The sequence below is a fragment of the Sinohyriopsis cumingii genome, unplaced genomic scaffold (assembly GCF_028554795.1).
Source record: "Sinohyriopsis cumingii isolate HCF-2022 unplaced genomic scaffold, ASM2855479v2 utg001518l, whole genome shotgun sequence".
Taxonomy (NCBI): Eukaryota; Metazoa; Mollusca; class Bivalvia; order Unionida; family Unionidae; genus Sinohyriopsis; species Sinohyriopsis cumingii.
Genome location: NW_028316010.1, coordinates 120,773 through 145,000, shown reverse-complemented (window position 1 = coordinate 145,000; position 24,228 = coordinate 120,773). Strand labels below are relative to the sequence as shown.

At 31.7% G+C, this 24,228-nt stretch overlaps 1 protein-coding gene across 1 annotated transcript in view; it reads right to left on the bottom strand.

The window, feature by feature from the left end:
* Window positions 1–24,228, bottom strand: part of LOC149772056 (uncharacterized) — a 112,491-nt gene that overhangs the window by 3,772 nt on the left and 84,491 nt on the right. Inside the window, exons 49-61 of the mRNA XM_089947924.1 lie at window positions 23,713–23,826; window positions 20,881–20,994; window positions 18,054–18,167; window positions 16,074–16,187; window positions 14,096–14,209; window positions 8,278–8,510; window positions 7,855–7,919; window positions 7,047–7,204; window positions 5,896–5,989; window positions 4,887–4,900; window positions 2,899–3,040; window positions 1,725–1,921; window positions 464–549 (exon numbers count right to left, since the gene is read on the bottom strand). Coding sequence (XP_089804050.1) covers window positions 464–549; window positions 1,725–1,921; window positions 2,899–3,040; window positions 4,887–4,900; window positions 5,896–5,989; window positions 7,047–7,204; window positions 7,855–7,919; window positions 8,278–8,510; window positions 14,096–14,209; window positions 16,074–16,187; window positions 18,054–18,167; window positions 20,881–20,994; window positions 23,713–23,826 — 1,559 coding nt within the window. The remainder of the gene's footprint in view (window positions 1–463; window positions 550–1,724; window positions 1,922–2,898; window positions 3,041–4,886; window positions 4,901–5,895; window positions 5,990–7,046; window positions 7,205–7,854; window positions 7,920–8,277; window positions 8,511–14,095; window positions 14,210–16,073; window positions 16,188–18,053; window positions 18,168–20,880; window positions 20,995–23,712; window positions 23,827–24,228) is intronic.

Below are 24,228 nucleotides of genomic sequence, written 5' to 3'. Positions count from 1 at the left end.
TATATATATATATATATATATATATATATATATATATATATATATATATATTAAAAATTTCAGGTTGGAGGTACTTACTAGAAAGATGTTTTGATTGCGCTGACATTCATGCATAGATACTTATTCATCGCATGTGCTAGACAATTTCCTGGCATTGTGTGAATATCATTGCATTTCAGAAGCGATAAGTTATTTTCGCACAATACATAACTTCTAGAGATGACATGTTGGCATCGAAAATTAGTACAACTATCACCGGACACTTTTGCTGTTGATTTTTAAAACGATTATTTAATGGAACAAGATTGTTAAGTAATGAGCTTTTATGTTGAATAATTGATAAAAATTACCAAACAGTGTAAGGCAATATTATGTTTAAAGTTAATCTATTTAAATTGTATATACCAGTTTGTTTGCTAAAGTTACACACTTAATCTGGCTCTAAAATACTTGTAAAACCTACCGTTACATCAGGATTAATGAACTCAGATATAAAGTCCCATGAAAATTTAGATCGTTGTTGCTGATCTTTTTGATCATCCGTCGCACCTGGAATGTTAAACAACTATTGTGTTGAAATAATATATATATATATATATATATATATATATATATATAGAAAGTGGGATAATATGTATAAGGTCTTAAAGAAACGTTTAGAAGACACATAAATCGAGTGAAGAAAATTCAGTTGGTGACACAGCCGTGCTGAATTTACTTCACGTCCTTATCTCCATAAGACACGTCTGATTGTACAATGTTAAATTCTAATACGTTATTGCTGCACTTTAGAAAAAGATGTATTACCTTCAACTAGAATAACTTTACCTTATATAATAATTGATAATCCGATATTGAACTAGCTACGATGTTGTAGCCTCAACTTGATTTGTTGTGGTTGAGGCTACGAACTGATCTCCTATCATGTAATGGAGTAAAAGAAATCATCACTAAAGTCAATAAAAATAGTAGTGTAGATATCTACTACATAAGTATAATCATTTTGTGAGAGAGGTTTAGCTTGTTTTGAATGTATTAAACCATTACACGATAAAAGAAATTGACATGGTTACACTAACCTCACCTTGTCCGCCATGACATATAACTCGAGACTCTCGCCGTGACCCCTTTTCTAGATAAGACTTGCCAGACCATATTTGGATACTCTACGCTATGTTATTATCAATCAAGTGGCGAATAATGGATTTTTGGTGGAATTTCAAAGTTGCCGACAAACTGTATTTACTTTTAATGCGCGTAATTTCTGAATGGAACCGGGCCATATTTTTTGCTACGGATTATTTACAATTTCCTTATATGGCGGACGATCTTAACAAAAATATCGGATATGAAAGGTAAACGAGATTTTACAACTATTTCTACAATGATTTGCGATACTTTCGGTATTAAGTAAGAGGACTTCTCAATATATTTCATTATATGCAAGGAATATGTTCAAAAATTGTTGATATTAGGCTAAAATGTGCTGGCTTGCTGCATTGACATATGTATGATTATGTTAGTACCCTGTCCACGAGGTAGGAGTTGGGGTACTAATATTAGTACTAATATTGAACCAGTTTTATTTGATTGCCAAACATGTCTTATAACAGGTAGTTGTTACATATATGTATTGTCGTAAAATTGATTACTTTATCAGTCACACATGCCTTTGCAAATATAACTACTATTAATATTCCATCATATAGACCCTGAACACATACCATTTGTGCGTCGTTGATACAAGGGATTTCCAGTCCTTTTAATGCTCAGCCCACGATGTAAACTAGCATAGGACATGTCCGAATCGGTGTCCCATTGATGTGGTCCAGATAGAGGGCCACTACGAGCGTAACCGGAATATCTGGTGGGTATTTTACCAGGAGACACGAATCCGAGTCCATTGCCAGAAGCTCTTGATCTTAGTAACATAAACATCGTATGAATTTGATCTTTTTAATCTAATTTCTAACCATATCATACATATAAAACGCTAAAGGTTAATTCTTACTCACAAATATGAACCTTTAGCAAATAGGATTCACTTGTACACAGCGGATAGGTGAGCCGCCTATTTCATTTAGAAATAACGTTTTGAAGTTTGATGTTTGATTTTATAAGCCAGTCGAATTTATTGATATTGCTAAACTCATGTAATCACATAAAGAATGCCAGATTAAGTTGCAATCTTAGTTGGTTTGCACTAAATCAGTTGAGAATCTTATACAACAAATTATTTGCATCCTTAAATAGTGGATGATAAAATATCATTCAGATAGAAAAGTGTGCTAGTAACATGAAACATTATAATGGATAGTGAAGATTAGAAGGTTTTAAGTAGGTGTATTTTGTTCTGACGTAAAGGTACTTCTTGATTAGTTAGTATAAGCATACTTTCCAACGTGTTTCAAGTTATTTTGAAAACATCGGATATAATCAACAGCCAAAGACAATAACTGTATATCACTTCAACAAAATTGAACTCACGGAAAAATACGAGTTAATAATACAAATAGTGTATTGCATACTGTGGCGTAATAATAATAATATCATATGTACATTTAGTTATGTTTTGATCGTGGCATAATTTCTTTAAGCATGCAGCTTCAAACCAGAACAATGTGAGCTGAAGTTTGTTTCCTATACCATGCCGTTCAAAACCATTGGGAAAAGTCTTGAACAACTTATTTCTTGTTTATATAATATTGTTTTGCTTTAATATAAATCATTTCAAGCTATATCCAGTTAATTCACGGTACCTTATACATTATGCAGAATTGCTTTGAATGAAAATAAAATATTTTTTTTAACGTTGTTTTGAATATGCTTTATTTGAAAAAGAAGTTAGATAAAATGATAAAAAATACATTGGATGAAAAAGCGAAGAAATATGATAACCTTTCTTTGTAAGATGAGATGTCTGAAAAGCGTGCCTTCTTTGCAACCTTTTTGCAGTAGACAACTAGAGCAATGAGGACCAGAACGAAAATTATCCCCAGAGGAATCCCAACGCCTAGGCCGACGACGAGATTGAAATTGTCTGTATAAACATATAACAATATATTTATCTTCACAGATTCGTTAATGTATCTAATGCATAATCATTTCCATAAATCTTAAAACACACACACACACACACACACACACACACACACAGATATATATATATATATATATATATATATATATATATATATATATATATATATATTATGTTTTCCGTATCAATGATATACCACGAGATGTATAAATGTTTCATTAAAATGAAACGAGGCGTTTTAATGAAAAATTTATGCAACGAGTGGTATATCATTGATACAGCGTACATGCTGTACATATATTTTATTTATATCACATGCACATACATATATTTGTTCGTTGAACGGAGCTAAGATTTACTACAGGCAGCTGTGTATTGAATAAGTGAATGAACTCCTCACATCCCCGAATGTGTCCGCTACAAAATTTAATTCTGTGCCTTTTGTGGCTATTCACAGTCACCTCTGCTTGTTCATAAGTTGACTATCTGCTTTTTAAGTTTCTATTTTTCTTCATATTGATTAAATCAATTTAATACATCTTATGATTTAAACATGAAAGATGGTTTAAATAATAAAAGTAGAACACTACAAACACTTGGCTAGCTACGCCACTCATATGAATGCTAAGCCATTGACCTACCGGATCATAGAAGTTAACATGGAAACTAAGCGAAATGACGAAACAACAAGAGGTAATTAAAATATTTTGATATATTTACAGCTGTTCTATGTCATTATTCTTATTTAGTAATAGTTCCAGAGACCATACCCCCCTCTTTTTTTCTTCGGTTTGACTTTAACACCATCTCTCTCATCATTTGGTTGGTTTGTCTCAACTTTTACCATCATTCATAAGTCCAGAGATTTCGTGGGATGACACAAACGAAAATCGTCTACATTCGTCATTTAATGGGTTTTAGCCCATATCTTGCTACGATGGTTCAGAGAGAGAGAGAGAGAGAGAGAGAGAGGCAGAGAGACATGCATTTGGACATTTTCATATTTAATTCATAATAATAATCGATTTTTATGACATTAGAGTATGTTTAAGAAAAGCAAAAAAAAAAAAAAAAAAAAAAAAAAAAAAAGAACAAAAGAACAACACAGAACATTAAATAAATTCTAGTATGTGTAATTAACTGTATAATGTCAACTTGGTTTGAAACTTTGTATGACTGATACACAGTGTAGATAAATTCCAAGGAATGTGCACACGAATCGTTACGAAGAACCAGGTTATTGTAGGTTACTTGGTGTAATTTCTATTTCAAGGTTTTAATCCAGCCCGAATTCCTTCTCTCTCTCACTCCACATTTCTGTGTAGTTTGTCCATATTATATTCATTTGTTTTTTTATACGTCACTAATGACTAATGTGTGAAAATTCATCATTGATCTAGAATCATCTGCAGACGGTCGCTCGAATGTTTGTAAATGCATATCATTGCGCAGCGGACGGATCACAATTTGATATACCAGTATTGTTGGTATTTCAAATTGCTTTATACCAACACTTTAAAATGTCATGTTATTTTAATATATATATATATATATATATATATATATATATATATATATATATATATATATATATATATATATATATATAGTATGAATTATGAGTTATGTTATTATATAGCAGCATCCGTCATATAGTTTCACTTGCAAGATATATAAGAAATAAACTGCTACAGATTTAAGTAAGTGAGAGTAAAATTATAGACACTATACATCGAACAAGCCATTACTGCATCCGAGCCAATATAATATAATGCGGTCATCAAAGTGGACACACAACAAGATAGCGTGAGTCCCAAAGTAACGATACACTTTGATATCAACTTACCTGCTACTGTTGGTCTGAAATATCAAGAAGCAAATAGTTGTATGCATATTGTCTTGCCGAATCATATTGTTCAATACGAGCTAAAAGAAAATACATGTGTGCGTTGCGTTGACGGATCAATCTTTTCTTTTAACTTGAAGACTTAAAACATCGCTGTCTAGTTTTAAATTGTACAACATGCGAAGAAAACTTGGCATAAAATTAATTGAAAATTTTAAATACACCGATTGAAAATGCATTTTCAGCACTCGATAAATTCTGTCATTTTTTTTCTCACAGGTTATGACTAAACAAATACATATAAAGACAATCAAAGAGGGTAAAGTGTATATCAAAACTGTATGAAAGCTATTTGTAAATCAGCAACTCTAGCAAATAAGTGATGTGTTAAAGATTAAGCAAAAATATTAGACATAAACCGATTCTGTGTCAATTTATATTGCAAAGGTATTTATCATCAACGAATATATATTCATAAGACGTTAGGTATTCATAAATTTATATATATATATATATATATATATATATATATATATATATATATATATATATATATATATATATACATATATACATACTCTTTTGTCTAAAACAAAAAATGAAGAATATTTATCTTCATATATCGCGTTTAAATAGAAATTTTAAAAAGGTGTTAAAATTGGATGAATTTTAGGTTTTGAATATTTTTCATTTTTAATATATAAATCCATTTGCTTTCCACCCATATTATATTAAGGTTCTAAAATCATCTTCCTGAGCAATCAGGTATAAGTTCTAGATATGTGGTTACGTCATATTTTAATACACCATATCACATTCATCGACACATTATAGCGAAGGCCATTTCATTCACTCCAGTACCATGTATATACCCCATATAAATCACGCTCTATTTGTAAGCATGCTGTTGTGAGCGCACGCAACCAAACACGATGCGATAAAAAAACGTATGTACATTGAAAATTGTATCTGTTAGTTGGCCAAGCTTTCGAGAAAAGTACACTCGTACCTGCATACTGGATTCTTATCTTGAAGAATACACTCGTACCCAGTTTTACATCCCTGGTTTAAAGCGGCAGCTGCCTCACATGGGTCCTTGCTTACTATGGATTTAATATGTAGAAAAATTAGCTTTACATCATGGTAATATGCATCGTATGGGATTATAATAACGTTAACGGATATAAAATTTTCACTTTTGCTTATTAGTATTAATTGGCTGTTTATGTTTCATAATATTTTATATGATTATTATGATTTTTGTATGGAGAGATATCTATATTGATACGCCACTTTCTTAATATATTAAATTTCAAATTGTACGCGTGCTGTTTTATTATTCAGATATATACTAAACTGCAATGAAACATAACATGGAAGACAAACCCATTAGGAAGTATGTCGTCTCTTTCAATATAATGTAAATAATTAATTAGTAATTAGTACGAGTGGATGAAGAACGCAAAAAAAAATAATAAAAATAAATGACTGCACAGACCAGTATAATAATTTTGATATGAATTAACTAGATCACAGAACCACATTGATTTTCGCTTCAAAGTAAAACTTTTCAGTGTCTAACTGGATCAGATATTAGCACAACACAAGTTGATGCTTTTCATCCTTTAACTGTTGAAAAAGTCAAAGGTGCACGAGTAATGAATAAATATGTGCAATTTTGTATAATCTATGCATGACGTGTGCAATGTTTAAAGAGGAATAATTTTTTTCGCATGCTCTTTCCATTTTGTTTCCATTTAAAGTCTAAAACAGGGGAAAATAATATTGCTTCATACTTAGAAATATAATGGTCAGAGTAAATTTTTGTTTTAATAATCGTGTTTCATGTAATTTAATTAGGCTTCTATATTTGTTGTACTTTTACTGTTTCTTATAGCACGTAAGAACTCTGTTGCAAATACGATCGTTTTCACTAAATATGTAGTTGATTTTTAAACGTTGGGAAATATTTTGTTTTTATGTATTTAGAATAAGACAAAGTATGGCTTAAACTGACACGCGCACTCTTTGTGTCCTTCTAACCTAGCGATGACAGTTAGGGAATATGAACAAATATCATAGTTAGAAATGTTTAACGTTGCGAAATAATACCAAGACAAGAATATGGTCGTAGTATATACATTAATTAACTTAGCTTACTCAGTTGATCGTTACTTTCAATGGACTTGATTGTAACATTTGTTCCATTTATTACAAAACCAACATCATAGGCTTTCAAAACCTGTTGTAAAAACGACGTCTTAGATCTCTCTGTATCAGGTGTACTTGCGCGACACTTTGCTTTCAAACTGCCCTTTCTGCAGAGAAGGAAGACAAATCAGACCTCAAATTCCATAAAGCAATGCATAATATTGTCATACGGTTTTAATTACCTTGATCGAAAAGCGATACAGTATAGAAAGAGAAACAATGCTTAGACGAACTCGAATATATATATATATATATATATATATATATATATATATATATATATATATATATATATATATATAATCTTCATGGATAAGTTGTATAACAAACGACAATAATAATGACTTTATCTAATGTGCAGAAAGCATTCACTAGGAATGTCAAATAGTCCAACATAACATTGATAATGTGGGTACTAATTACGGAATTTGTTATGGAAATTGTTTTTTGTGAAGACATATTTTCGAATGAGATTCCTGAAAGTCCCGTAATAATAAAGTGTATTTTAGTTTTGTAATAAAGCTTATTTTTAGGCAAAGTATCTCACTTTGGACTGCCGATTTAGGGCTTTCCTGAGTAATATTAAATAGTATGTACTGAATAATTATTTTCTATATTGTGAAATAGATCCAGCTTGGTAGATCACTGAGCATTGGCCAATAGAAGTATGTTGAATATGAAAATGGTGAGCTGGAAATTCCCACAGTTCTGTATAATATTTATGGTAATTCTTATAAAAGAAGTATCCATTACTTACGTTAGTTCGATTATCTCCATGCTGATAAAATCCTCCCCAAGCATTCCTTTAAAATACTCTGAAATCTGAGATGAAAATGAATGAATAAAAACTTAAACATATCGCAACGTCTGGTTTGAAATTCATTTTATGCTCAAAATTGGAACCTGAAGATATGATTCACATTTTAATATGACATTGTCGGTTTCAGCCATACGTACCCTCAATATTCTCTATTCAACTATACTTATTTTTGCAAAAATCACTTTGCACACATTTCAAACATGATATATTTGGAAGTTTATTACATCTATAGGAACAATCGTCTCACAAATGAATCATACCTACAATCATTTATTCCAATAGTTAGAAAAAACGTCCGTGAAATAGAATGAGAAAGTCCGTCTTTCTTTACATTTTTCTCGGTAATATTTGTGTGCTTACCGTTGTATTCACGTCACTGCTGTACTTCTTATACGTATCACGGTCATTCAAGCTCTCACTTTTGAGATCAAAATCGAATATGAAGGTTACTGATACAGAGTAAACTCCTGCTCTAGCTTTACAATTGTAACCGGTTCCTTCATAATCAGAAAAACATGAACAGTAGTAACTTCCATTTGTGTTTTTGCAAATTTGTGTACAGTTATGTTTTCGCTCGAAGCACTCATCGACATCTGCAAAAAGAGATGAGAAACCATATTATTCACGTAAAGGAATAGTAAAGATCTTTCAATAACGTGAACACATGTTCATACGAAATAATACATTGTTTGTACAGCATTATCTTGCATTATGACTTTTCTATATATATTGCGACGAAACACATGCGCGAATATAAATTATAATGAAGCACATTTGGTCGATACAAATAATATTTATATCATTTTGTAGTTCTAGAGCAGTGGAAAGGAGCTTTTGAGATAAATTAGACTACTGCCATACGTATTAAAGTGATGGTAATGTAGGTAAACAGGATCAAATCTTTCGCTAATGCAGCGTCCATATTAAATCATCAGACATTTATTTGCTCTTTCAGCTGACTATAGTGTTGCCAGCTGGAGCATCTGAGAGTTTAATTTGAGGAAATTAGAGTTATACAGTATTAGTTTATTCCTGCATATAATAAGTGTATTGTTTAGATGTTAACTGGCATGTCAACATGGAAGCTTATATAATATGGAGGAAATGGAAGTCAATTGCCTTTGGACACAGAAATATATAGCAGCTGACCCACTTTGACCTGTGCAGGCTTTAATACATGAAATACAAAATGTCACATTCATTTATGTCTAACGTTAAAACATTAAATAGCCCATTCACTAACTGTAATATATATTACTGTTTGTCGGTTGTAAGAAATTTTCCTCTGTCATAACTTTAAACACGCAAAGCTCATTACAAACCTTTAATCATTTGCTAAAGGACACGCAACAAGTTGAGAAGAGTCAACGATCGAAACATATTAAATACTAATGTCTATCAAAATAACTTTTAGATCTAATATTCAAGAAATTACCATATAAACTAGATCTTTGCTAGTACAGATTATACATTTATTGTTATTATTATTAATATTATTATTATTATTATTATTTGAACAGTTAGTCCCATCCCATCCGGATGGACAGTGGTAAGCATAGGAACCATACTATTATACAGTTCTTGCAATTGTCACAAATTACATCATTGCATTCGTTTACATCTGTAAGAAAACAAACATGACATAACAAACATACTTTAATAATTAGTCTGCAAACAATACAAAGAAGCGAATGTATCTTGTAAACACTAAACTTTGGAGGTTAAATCATAACTAAATCTATGATTATTGTCACGACTCTGAGGTCATTAGCTAATTAACATAAAGAGGCAAATCAAACAAGTTTTGTACAGCATAAGAAATAATTTCATTAGAAATGTTTTAAAATGAAAATAAAAGATGAACTACGTGCAGTACTAAACATTGAATAAACGATAATACTGAAAGGTTATATTTAAGTTTAATTTCATCAAATGTTCCATGTAAATTTCTGATCCCCGAATGCAGGTATCGCAACGACATTGTCCAGAACTCTGCAGACTGATTCCAAAATATTAATTAAGAATTAGAAATAGGAATAAATTCAAAATAGGAATGAATTTAGTTGCTCAGTTTCCTCATTACACGCACCTTCAAGGGCCTATTACAACTATATTTCACAACATACCCCACGTGACGGATCTTACTACTCAATCTATTATTTCCAGGTACCTATTGATATGACCTAACCCATAAATTGAGGATAAAACTTAACTCTTATAAGAACCCACTAGACAGTGAGAAATTATCTCAAAGTTGTCAATATGATATTGTTATTAAAATCATAAGTACTTAATATAAATATTACTGGTCGCAAACACCTTCTTCAACAACTATTTCATGATCCTATGCAAACTACACTCTTAATATCTTAATATAGAAACAATACCGTATGAAACATATAGCTATAGACAATTACTAAGATTGTTATGAATATAATTTACAAGAAAAGTATATATATATATATATATATATATATATATATATAACAATATTTAATCACAGCTTTCATTGAAATATCACCCATTCCGTTGTCGTTGACTACAATGACATGAGTATTTAAAAAAGATCAAGGCAAAAAGGAAAGAGAAATATAAAATAAAATTAAATTTAAATAAATAAAACAAACAATGGAAAATAATTCAAACAATGTCGCAAGATATTGAACATTTACCTTGCATCTTTTAATGATAACAACTTTCCATTTCCATACAAAATCAATTGCAAACGAATTGATAAATTAAGTGCAGTTCAATATTGTTCAAATAAAGGCGAACAGAACGGACAGTATCGGACCAAAAACTAGGTACGACACCTGACATTTATGTGAAGGAAAGCCACAACACAGCTTTTGTTTGTTCACGAGATCCAAAATGTTAAAATATATATAAAGAACAAAAGAAGCTTTTGATGAAGATAAAACAGCAACGGCGTGTTTATACGATGTCAAGAGAAGCACACAACAAGTTCTAACAATAACGGTCATTACACTCAAACATTATAATTTGAATAACTTGATGACACTTTCCTATAGTTAATATTGAGTCTTTTAATTAATAATAAGCGACTTTTCTTCATTGTTCCAAAACAAGTATATTGCTGAAAATACGAAGATAGTGCAGTCACAATAAAATCGGCCCATGCAGATGAATACGATCTTTATCACACGCACACAAAAAGAAGAAGAAAAAGAAGAAGAAAACGAAGAAGAGCAAAATGAAAAATAAATATTAAGAAGTTTATCCCGAATCTTGTTGCATATCGACCTTCTTTTGCTACTTCACACAGTCATATAGATTCAGATTAATTTATAGAAGAAATTGTTGAGTTCCAGTGTAAAACATTGGGTCCAGATGCAGGCCACTTACATTCACCAACATGCACATTCCAATGTTGTATACAAAATCAATCAATATCGCGGCAACAATGTCGACGCCGCGCAATATACTGACTCATAATGCTATTTTTCTATGACAATCTGTATTGTGTCTAATACAAAACACATTCAATTTAAATTGCGGCGTTTATATAAAATCGCAAATGTAATGAAAATTAAATATACATGTCTCTATGATCACTATTAAGTATCCCCCAAAATGCGCACATATGTATCAGCAGAAACACGCACAATTTTTATATAATGCCGTTTTGAATTCATGCAATCAAGTATTCATCCATAGGCCTGAATAAACCTTTCGGATCAAAGAAAGTGGTATTTGTCATAGAAAATTGCTGAAAAGCGACAAAAACTCACCCGAGGTACACAGTCTATGCTACTATTCTAGACGTTTTATTCAATTCTTAATATATGTTACGCAATAAAATGCACACTTCGAGCATGGTAATGCTAATTACTTCTTTCATATTTAGTTGTCCAAATCTAGATCAGCTTTAGGAAGACTATACAACTAAAATACAATAGTACAATTATTTGCCAACATACATATCACAGCAGATGACCCATTATAATATGTGCATAATTTTATCCAACAACATTTGGTTATCGAAACCCGTATGCTAATGGATATATGACGTACTCCAAATTAGATTAGTAACGTTCCGCCAAAATGTACAAATCAAAACGAGAACAAGCAGACCTAACATCTAAATAATTTTTGTATCTCTCTATATACATATATATATATATATATATATATATATATATATATATATATATATATATATATATATATATATATATATATATAAACACAGATATGCACTATTCATATCTGGGTAATGCAACTCATTTAAACTGTCGATGAAATGTAATGCCCGATCAAACAATATTGACATGTCATAAATATCTGAGTGTAAACTAGCACTGATTCAAATGTACAGTCATCTACGAACTCAAGGTATTTTGACCATTTGTATAGGGAGGTGTTCCATATATATTAACTATCATTTGTTTCTCAAGATTTATTTCTTTCTTCTACCAAAATTGAATTGCATATTGACGGTTTAAAATAAACGTAAGTACAGCCTTCTACGAGATTGTTATACTGGATATATGCTAGAAATAGATACAAATTTAGTATGAACGCCTCGCAGAAAGATTATTCCATTGAGATTAAATTTTTCATTCTCTGTAGATAAAATCGTTAGCATTGTAGTTTAATAGTATTGTTAAAAACTAAAGCAGCGGTTACAGTAGTAAAGATGGAAAAGCAGTCTTGCTTTCAGCTGTTAACTACACACAGTTCACTCTTATCCTGTTTCATATTTTCATTAGTAGTAATACCATAATATTTGCAAGTTGAAATTACATGCTTGTTGATGCCTAAATTGACACTAAACACAGATTTCTTGCACAATTTGCACCCGATATTGATAGTCGTCTGAGCGAAGACATATGGCTTTGTGCTACTTTCAAACATAAAAAGCATGTAACTAGCAAATTAACGAAGCCAAGACGGTTATTGTGAATCTCAAAACTGTAATTAACTTATTTCGCCCTCCTCATACCAATTTGTCATAGTTACATTTAAACATTATCTTGCGTTGTTTTCTAAGTCTTATTATTATGGGCTTCTATGGTAGATCCTGAGACAAACCAGAATGACATTCATTACAACATTCGAACCTTCAAGGTACTAAAGAACATACAAATGACTTAGTAGCCTGAACTGAAAGAAACTTCTGAATGGAGTTGATGAGTCTCAGCTCCAAAAATGCAGCCTTTTATAAGTTTTATTCATATTTATATATCCAATAACATATGTATTGATGGAAAATGAACCTCAGTTTGAAACATTTTGCACAGAATACCCTCTCCCTCTGCTTTTGTTTCTTTCTCTTAAATGAACAATACTAGTCATATGGATTTGACACGAATGTTTATTCTTAAATTATATTTTCTTTTTATGATCACCGCATATCACAACTAAATATACATTTGTGAAGAATATAACATTTCAGTGAATATTAGTAGGGAATCTTTCGAATGTTTTCATTACGTCTTTTAATCTATGTATTTTTCACTACTTTCAAGGTTCGAAATACTGTTAATTATTGCATATGAGTATTGTTATCGTTATTCAGAATATACTCATCTGACGTACCAGGTTGCTATAACGTTTTTATGAAACACCATTAAAGTAACATGCTTGACGTCTTTTGAAGGAATTAAATGTGATAATAACAAAAACAGCATTGCGGTCAATTTTTCATTACTGGAAATAGAAACTGATTCTCAGACGAATAGCAAATGCTTTGCTTCACATGTTTTTTGATACAATTGGCAGGCAACTGGCAGGCGCATTTGAAAGGAAGAAACGATTATATTATGCATATAGTATACTACTATGTAGCCACGTTAGTTTGACATGCATGTGATTGAATGGAAATGTTGAATTCTTTTACGTGCTTTGTATCTATTGCTGCCTCTGTTGTTGCGGGATGTAAATTTATAATGTGTTAATTAATGTCCTTGTATTTGGAGTTTGCTCATCAACTCGTTATATTAAATATGAATCAAAGACATGATCAATATTAGGTGCTTCTAAAGAATTTATTTGGAACCTGTTATGTGAAGAAAACATCAGTAAAAGAGAAGAATATTTGTAGCAATAGTAAAAATTGCATCGTCGTAGTAGTAGTGCAATTAGTTGTGGCATAAGTAATACTCTACTTCTAGTAATATGAATTCTAGCAGCATTACGTTTAAATACTATATACCTGTAGTACAGTTGTCCCCACCCCATCCTGCTGTACATTTGCATGTGTAGGAACCATTCGTATTCGTACAATTGCCATTGTGTTGGCATGGATTGGGGTCGCATTCATTTACATCTAAAATATAAGGAATACATGATGCAAGCATAATTTATATTAAAGTCTTTGTATTAAAAATATAAATAACTGTAATCCTTTCGTTTTTGTAAGCATGTAAAGTTGATTCGCAGCCTTTATAGTCTTTACTGACTAATACTTGGACATAGAGAATGTGCAATATTTAAGTTTGTTTTCAAGTGATCTATTGCAATCATTTGCATTTGAAATTTGTCTAAAGGTATTATTTTTCACCCAGTAAAAATGTTTCCTGAATAATAAATGGAAACTAAACTGTCAAAGAGTAAAACACGTTTCTTAACTTTACTTAAGAATTCGATCGATTTCAAATTAGAAATAAGTTTTGCTGAATACAAGATTTACAACATTCATCTAACATTTAATAAAAATACAACTACCTCTACTACTAAAAGTAGAAATGCGGATTTAGTACAAGGCCTATTGTTTATCAGCTGTAAGAGCTTTAAAATATTAGATAACACACAAAATGAAACGCAACAATAAGATTTAAAAATCGAAGACCTTGAAAGTGCGAAATAAAAACACGCTGACTATAACCAAGAGAGTAAACATTGTTAAGTTTTTAGATCAGTTCTTGTAGTCGTTAAAGGTGCGTTTCAACAGTTTTCTTGAACGAGATCACAGTGCCGTCCAATATCAGATATATGGACTATTTCATTCACGTAGCTGGCCATGATACGGAAAAGGAACGCTGTTCGAATGACTTCGTTTAAAAAGTTGCGAAAATGAGACTGTCAGTGTCGGACGAGGAGCGTACGATTGTAGATGGGATATTTATATAGGTGAGGTAAAATACATATGAAGTTAGTGAATGAAATGTAATTAAGTGAACAGATGTTGTGTTTGATTCTGGATATAACAGGTAGTCATTGATGGTTACAGAGCAAGTTGATGGAGTACTCTGTTATTCGTAATCTAAAGATGCTCCAAGAAGCCGTTCTTTGAACTTTTGAAGCTTCTGTAGTAGATGCTTAGACAAACCAGAATGAAATTATTTACAATAGTCCAGCCTTGAAAGTGCTAAGGAACAAACAAATGTTTTATTTGCATAAAAAGAAAGAAATTCTAAATGAAGATGATGAGACCCTGCTAAAAACCTGCAGCTTTTTCGAAGTTCCATACAAGTTTATATATCCAATAACATGTATTGATGGAAAATGAACCTCAGTTTGAAACATTTTGTATAGAATACCCTGTCCCTCTCTCTATGTCTCTTTTTCTTAAATACGCAATGCTTGACATGCGATTTGATACAAGGGTTATATAATCAAAGCGTTTTGGAAGAAAGAAGTGTGATAATAACAAGAGCAGCAGTGCCTTAAATGTTTCATTCCGAGAAATAAAGTTTCTTTCTTAGACGAATAGCAAGTGCTTTGCTTCATATGTTTTTTTATACAATTGGCATGCAACTGGCAGGCGTTTTTGAAAGGATGAAAGCGATCGTCACATAGACATTATACTACTATGTAGCTACGTTAGCTTGACATGCATGTGATTTTATGGAAATATTTAATACATTTACGTGTGCTGTATCTATTACTGCTTCTGGTTTGCAGAATGGATATTTTTAATTTGCTATTTATTTTAATTGTATTTTGAGTTTGCTCCTCAACTCGTGATATTAAATATGAATCAAGGACATAATTGATATTAGGTGCTTCTAAAAATATTTGGAACTAAGTATTGCATGATATGTCAAGAAAACATCAGTAAAAGAGAAGAATGTTTGTAGCAATAGTAAAAATTGCATCGTCGTAGTAGTAGTGCAATTAGTTGTGGCATAAATAATACTCTAGTTCTAGTAATATGAATTCTAGCGGCATTACCTTTAAATACTATATACCTGTAGTACAGTTGTCCCCACCCCATCCTGCTGTACATTTGCATGTGTAGGAACCATTCGTATTCGTACAATTGCCATTGTGTTGGCATGGATTGATGTCGCATTCATTTACATCTAAAATATAAGGAATACATGATGCAAACATAATTTATACTAAAGTCTTTGTATTAAAGATATAAATAAATGTAATACTTTCGTTTCCGTCAGCATGTCAAGTTGATTCGCAACCTTTATAGTCTTTACTGACTAATACTTGGACATAGAGAATGTGCAATATTTAAGTTTGTTTTGAAGTGACCTATTGCAATCATTTACATTTGAAATTTGTCTAAAGGTATTATTTTTCACCCAGTAAAAATGTTTCCTGAATAATAAATGGAAACTACACTGTCAAAGAGTAAAACACGTTTCTTAACTTTACATAAGAATTCGATGGATTTCTAATTAGAAATAAGATTTGCTGAATACAAGATTTACAACATTCATCTAACATTTAATAATAATACAACTACCTCTACTACTTAAAGTAGAAATGCAGATTTAGTACAAGGCCTATTGTTTATCATCTCTAAGAGCTTTACAATATTATATAACACACAAAATGAAACGCAACAATAAGATTTAAAAATCGAAGACCTTGAAAGTGCGAAATAAAAACACGCTGACTATAACCAAGAGAGTAAACATTGTTAAGTTTTTAGATCAGTTCTTGTAGTCGTTAAAGGTGCGTTTCAACAGTTTTCTTGAACGAGATCACAGTGCCGTCCAATATCAGATATATGGACTATTTCATTCACGTAGCTGGCCATGATACGGAAAAGGAACGCTGTTCGAATGACTTCGTTTAAAAAGTTGCGAAAATGAGACTGTCAGTGTCGGACGAGGAGCGTACGATTGTAGATGGGATATTTATATAGGTGAGGTAAAATACATATGAAGTTAGTGAATGAAATGTAATTAAGTGAACAGATGTTGTGTTTGATTCTGGATATAACAGGTAGTCATTGATGGTTACAGAGCAAGTTGATGGAGTACTCTGTTATTCGTAATCTAAAGATGCTCCAAGAAGCCGTTCTTTGAACTTTTGAAGCTTCTGTAGTAGATGCTTAGACAAACCAGAATGAAATTATTTACAATAGTCCAGCCTTGAAAGTGCTAAGGAACAAACAAATGTTTTATTTGCATAAAAAGAAAGAAATTCTAAATGAAGATGATGAGACCCTGCTAAAAACCTGCAGCTTTTTCGAAGTTCCATACAAGTTTATATATCCAATAACATATGTATTGATGGAAAATGAACCTCAGTTTGAAACATTTTGTATAGAATACCCTGTCCCTCTCTCTATGTCTCTTTTTCTTAAATACGCAATGCTTGACATGCGATTTGATACAAGGGTTATATAATCAAAGCGTTTTGGAAGAAAGAAGTGTGATAATAACAAGAGCAGCAGTGCCTTAAATGTTTCATTCCGAGAAATAAAGTTTCTTTCTTAGACGAATAGCAAGTGCTTTGCTTCATATGTTTTTTTATACAATTGGCATGCAACTGGCAGGCGTTTTTGAAAGGATGAAAGCGATCGTCACATAGACATTATACTACTATGTAGCTACGTTAGCTTGACATGCATGTGATTTTATGGAAATATTTAATACATTTACGTGTGCTGTATCTATTACTGCTTCTGGTTTGCAGAATGGATATTTTTAATTTGCTATTTATTGTAATTGTATTTTGAGTTTGCTCCTCAACTCGTGATATTAAATATGAATCAAGGACATAATTGATATTAGGTGCTTCTAAAAATATTTGGAACTAAGTATTGCATGATATGTCAAGAAAACATCAGTAAAAGAGAAGAATGTTTGTAGCAATAGTAAAAATTGCATCGTCGTAGTAGTAGTGCAATTAGTTGTGGCATAAATAATACTCTAGTTCTAGTAATATGAATTCTAGCGGCATTACCTTTAAATACTATATACCTGTAGTACAGTTGTCCCCACCCCATCCTGCTGTACATTTGCATGTGTAGGAACCATTCGTATTCGTACAATTGCCATTGTGTTGGCATGGATTGATGTCGCATTCATTTACATCTAAAATATAAGGAATACATGATGCAAACATAATTTATACTAAAGTCTTTGTATTAAAGATATAAATAAATGTAATACTTTCGTTTCCGTCAGCATGTCAAGTTGATTCGCAACCTTTATAGTCTTTACTGACTAATACTTAGACATAGAGAATGTGCAATATTTATGTTTGTTTTGAAGTGACCTATTGCAATCATTTACATTTGAAATTTGTCTAAAGGTATTATTTTTCACCCAGTAAAAATGTTTCCTGAATAATAAATGGAAACTACACTGTCAAAGAGTAAAACACGTTTCTTAACTTTACATAAGAATTCGATGGATTTCTAATTAGAAATAAGATTTGCTGAATACAAGATTTACAACATTCATCTAACATTTAATAATAATACAACTACCTCTACTACTTAAAGTAGAAATGCAGATTTAGTACAAGGCCTATTGTTTATCATCTCTAAGAGCTTTACAATATTATATAACACACAAAATGAAACGCAACAATAAGATTTAAAAATCGAAGACCTTGAAAGTGCGAAATAAAAACACGCTGACTATAACCAAGAGAGTAAACATTGTTAAGTCTTTAGATCAGTTCTTGTAGTCGTTAAAGGTGCGTTTCAACATTTTCTTGAATGAGATCACAGTGCCGTTCAATATAAGATATATGGGCTATTCGATTCATGTAGCTTTATTTGTTAACGATATAACTAAATGTCATCATTTCGTGTTCTTCAGCATGCAAAGTTGATTAGCAGCCTATATATTCTTTACTGATTACTACATGGAACTAGAGAACAGTGCGAATTTTAAGTTTATTTTACCGAAAGGTCTCCATAAGTTTATCAACAAAATAGTTCCTTTCGAACATATTGTTCAAGAGTTAACATATTGTTAAGTAACTAACAAAATGTTAATGTTTGGGTTTAAGTGCTATTACCATCGGTTCACTTCCCTCTATACCCAAACACCCAGTGGCAGACGTAGTGTTTATTCACGTTAGAGCTGTTAATAACGTTGTTTCGAAGAGACCTATTATACTCATTTACATTTGGATTTGACAAAAGGTATCATTGTTTCCCCAGTAAAATAATTTCTGAATAATAAATGGATACTAAAATGTCAAAGATTAAAATACTTTTCTTAACTTTGCATTATAATTTGATGCATCTATAATTAGAAACAAGTTTCGCTGCATAACACATTTACAACATTCATCCTACATTTAACAGAAATACTACTATTACTACTACTACTATTAAAAGTACAAATGCGGATTTAGTACAACGCCTAATATTTAGAAGCTCAGAGTGCACTAAATTATTATATAACACACAAACTCAAACGCAACAAAAATATTTAACAAATGATGACCTTGAAATTGCGAAATAAAAACACGCTGACAGTAATTAAGAAACTATATATTATTAAGTCTTTAGGTAAGTTTTTGTAGTCGATAGAGATGTGTTTCATGAGCATTCTCGAATGAGGACATTTTGCCCTTGTATGTAAAATTTTTGAGTAACTCGCTGGCCATGGCACGCAAAAGGAACGCTCTTCGTATGACTTCGTTTAAACAATGGCGAACATGATTATGCCAGCATCGGACGAGGAGCGTAAGATTCTTGATGGGGTATTAACATAGGGAAAGCCAAATACGTTGTTAGGTTGAAGCTCGTCAATGAAATTTAGTATAGTGAACAGATGTTGTGTTTGATTCTGGATATAACAGGAGTCATTGATGGTTACAGAGCAAGGTGATGGAGTACTCTGTTATTCGTAATCTGAAGATGCTCCAAGAAGCCGTTCTTTGAACTTTTGAAGCTTCTGTAGTAGATGCTTAGACAAACCAGAATGAAATTATTTACAGTAGTCCAGCCTTGAAAGTGCTAAGGAACAAAGAAATGTTTTATTCGCATAAAAAGAAAGAAATTCTAAATGGAGTTGATGAGACCCTGCTAAAAACCTGCAGATTTTTCTAAGTTCCATACATGTTTATATATTAAATAACATATGTATTGATGGAAATTGAACCTCAGTTTGAAACATTTTGTACAGAAAACCCTGTCCCTCTCTCTCTATGTCTCCTTTTCTTAAATACGCAATGCTTGACATGCGATTTGATACAAGGGTTATATAATCGAAGTGTTTTGGAAGAAAGAAGTGTGATAATAACAAGAGCAGCAGTGCCTTAAATGTTTCATTCCGAGAAATAAAGTTTCTTTCTCAGACGAATAGCAAATGCTTTGCTTCATATGTTTTTTTATACAATTGGCATGCAACTGGCAGGCGTTTTTGAAAGGATGAAAGCGATTGTCACATAGATATTATACTACTATGTAGCTACGTTAAGTTGACATGCACGTGATTTTATGGAAATGTTTGATACATTTACGTGTTCTGTATCTATTACTGCCGCTGGTTTGCAGAATGGATATTTTTAGTTTGCTATTTATTGTAATTGTATTTTGAGTTTGCTCCTCAACTCGTGATATTAAATATGAATCAAGGACATAATTGATATTAGGTGCTTCTAAAAATATTTGGAACTAAGTATTGCATGATATGTCAAGAAAACATCAGTAAAAGAGAAGAATATTTGTAGCAATAGTAAAAATTGCATCGTCGTAGTAGTAGTGCAATTAGTTGTGGCATAAGTAATACTCTACTTCTAGTAATATGAATTCTAGCAGCATTACGTTTAAATACTATATACCTGTAGTACAGTTGTCTCCACCCCATCCTGCTGTACATTTGCATGTGTAGGAACCATTTGAATTCGTACAATTGCCATTGTGTTGGCATGGATTGATGTCGCATTCATTTACATCTAAAATATAAGGAATACATGATGCAAGCATAATTTATATTAAAGTCTTTGTATTAAAGATATAAATAAATGTAATCCTTTAGTTTCTGTCAGCATGTAAAGTTGATTCGCAACCTTTATAGTCTTTACTGACTAATACTTGGAGATAGAGAATGTGCGATATTTAAGTTTGTTTCGAAGTGATCTATTGCAATCATTTACATTTGAAATTTGTCTAAAGGCATTATTTTTCACCCAGTAAAAATGTTTCCTGAATAATAAATGGAAACTACACTGTCAAAGAGTAAAACACGTTTCTTAAATGTTACATAACAATTAGATGGATTTCTAATTAGAAATAAGTTTTGCTGAATACAAGATTTACAACATTCCTCCAACATTTAATAGTAATACTACTACCTCAACTACTAAAAGTACAAATGCGGATTTAGTACAACGCCTAACGTTTCCTAGCTCTAAGAGCTTTACAATATTATATAACACACAAGATGAAACGCAACAATAAGATTTAAAAACCAAAGGCCATTGAAAGTGCGAAATAAAAACACGCTGACTATAACCAAGAGAGTAAACATTCTTAAGTCCTTAGATCAGTTCTTGTAGTCGTTAAAGGTGCGTTTCAACGGTTTTCTTGAATGAAATCACAGTGCCGTTCAATATAAGATATATGGGCTATTCGATTCACGTAGCTTTATTTATTAACGATATAACTAAATGTCATCATTTCGTGTTCTTCAGCATGCAAAGTTGATTAGCAGCCTATGTATTCTTTAATGATTACTACTTGGAACTGGAGTACAGTGCGAATTTTAAGTTTATTTTACCGAAAGGTCTCCATAAGTTTATCAACAAAATAGTTCCTTTCGAACATATTGTTCAAGAGTTAACAGATTGTTAAGTAACTAACAAAATGTTAATGTTTGGTTTTAAGTGCTATTACCATCGGAGCACTTATTCCCTCTATACCCAAACGCCCAGTGGCAGACGTAGTGTTTATTAACGTTAGAGCAGTTAATAACGTTGTTTCGAAGAGACCTATTGTAATCATTTACATTCGGATTTGACAAAAGGTATCATTGCTTCCCCAGAAAAATAATTCCTGAATAATAAATGGATACTAAAATGTCAAAGATTAAAATACTTTTCTTAACTTTGCATTATAATTTGATGGATCTATAATTAGAAATAAGTTTCGCTGCATAAAACATTTACAACATTCATCCTACATTTAACAGAAATACTACTATTGCTACTACTACTATTAAAAGTACAAATGCGGATTTAGTACAACGCCTAATATTTAGAAGCTCAGAGTGCACTAAATTATTATATAACACACAAACTCAAACGCAACAAAAATATTTAATAAATGAAGACCTTGAAAATGCGAAATAAAAACACGCTGACAGTAATTAAGAAACTATATAATGTTAAGTCTTTAGGTAAGTTTTTGTAGTCGATAGAGGTGTGTTTCATGAGCATTCTTGAATGAGGACATTTTGCCCTTGTATGTAAAATTTTTGAGTAACGCGCTGGCCATGGCACGCAAAAGGAACGCTCTTCGTATGACTTCGTTTAAACAATGGCGAACATGATTATGCCAGTATCGGACGAGGAGCGTAAGATTCTTGATGGGGTATTAACATAGGGAAAGCCAAATACGTTGTTGGGTTGAAGCTCGTCAATGAAATTTAGTATAGTGAACAGATGTTGTGTTTGATTCTGGATATAACAGGTAGTCATTGATGGTTACAGAGCAAGGTGAAGGAGTACTCTGTTATTCGTAATTTGAAGATTCTCCAAGAAGCCGTTCTTTGAACTTTTGAAGCTTCTGTAGTAGATGCTTAGACAAACCAGAATGAAATTATTTACAATAGTCCAGCCTTGAAAGTGCTAAGGAACAAAGAAATGTTTTATTTGCATAAAAAGAAAGATATTCTAAATGGAGTTGATGAGACCCTGCTAAAAACCTGCAGCTTTTTCTAAGTTCCATACATGTTTATATATTAAATAACATATGTATTGATGGAAATTGAACCTCAGTTTGAAACATTTTGTACAGAATACCCTGTCCCTCTCTCTATGTCTCTTTTTCTTAAATACGCAATGCTTGACATGCGATTTGATACAAGGGTTATATAATCGAAGCGTTTTGGAAGAAAGAAGTGTGATAATAACAAGAGCAGCAGTGCCTTAAATGTTTCATTCCGAGAAATAAAGTTTCTTTCTCAGACGAATAGCAAATGCTTTGCTTCATGTGTTTTTTAAACAATTGGCATGCAACTGGTAGGCGTTTTTGAAAGGATGAAAGCGATTGTCACATAGATATTATACTACTATGTAGCTACGTTAGCTTGACATGCACGTGATTTTATGGAAATATTTAATACATTTACGTGTGCTGTATCTATTACTGCCGCTGGTTTGCAGAACGGATATATATAATTTGCTATTTATTGTAATTGTATTTTGAGTTTGCTCCTCAACTCGTGATATTAAATATGAATCAAGGACATAATTGATATTAGGTGCTTCTAAAAAATATTTGGAACTAAGTATTGCATGATATGTCAGGAAAACATCAGTAAAAGAGAAGAATATTTGTAGCAATAGTAAAAATTGCATCGTCGTAGTAGTAGTGCAATTAGTTGTGGCATAAGTAATACTCTACTTCTAGTAATATGAATTCTAGCAGCATTACGTTTAAATACTAGATACCTGTAGTACAGTTGTCTCCACCCCATCCTGCTGTACATTTGCATGTGTAGGAACCATTTGTATTCGTACAATTGCCATTGTGTTGGCATGGATTGAGGTCGCATTCATTTACATCTAAAATATAAGGAATACATGATGCAAGCATAATTTATATTAAAGTCTTTGTGTATTAAAGATATAAATAAATGTAATCCTTTCGTTTTTGTCAGCATGTAAAGTTGATTCGCAGCCTTTATAGTCTTTACTTGGACATAAAGAATGTGCAATATTTAAGTTTGTTTTGAAGTGATCTATTGCAATCATTTACATTTGAAATTTGTCTAAAGGTGTTATTTTTCACCCAGTAAAAATGTTTCCTGAATAATAAATGGAAACTAAACTGTCAAAGAGTAAAACACGTTTCTTAACTTTACATAAGAATTAAGTGGATTTCTAATAAGAAATAAGTTTTGCTGAATACAAGATTTACAACATTCATCCATCATTTAATAATAACACAACTACCTGTACTACTAA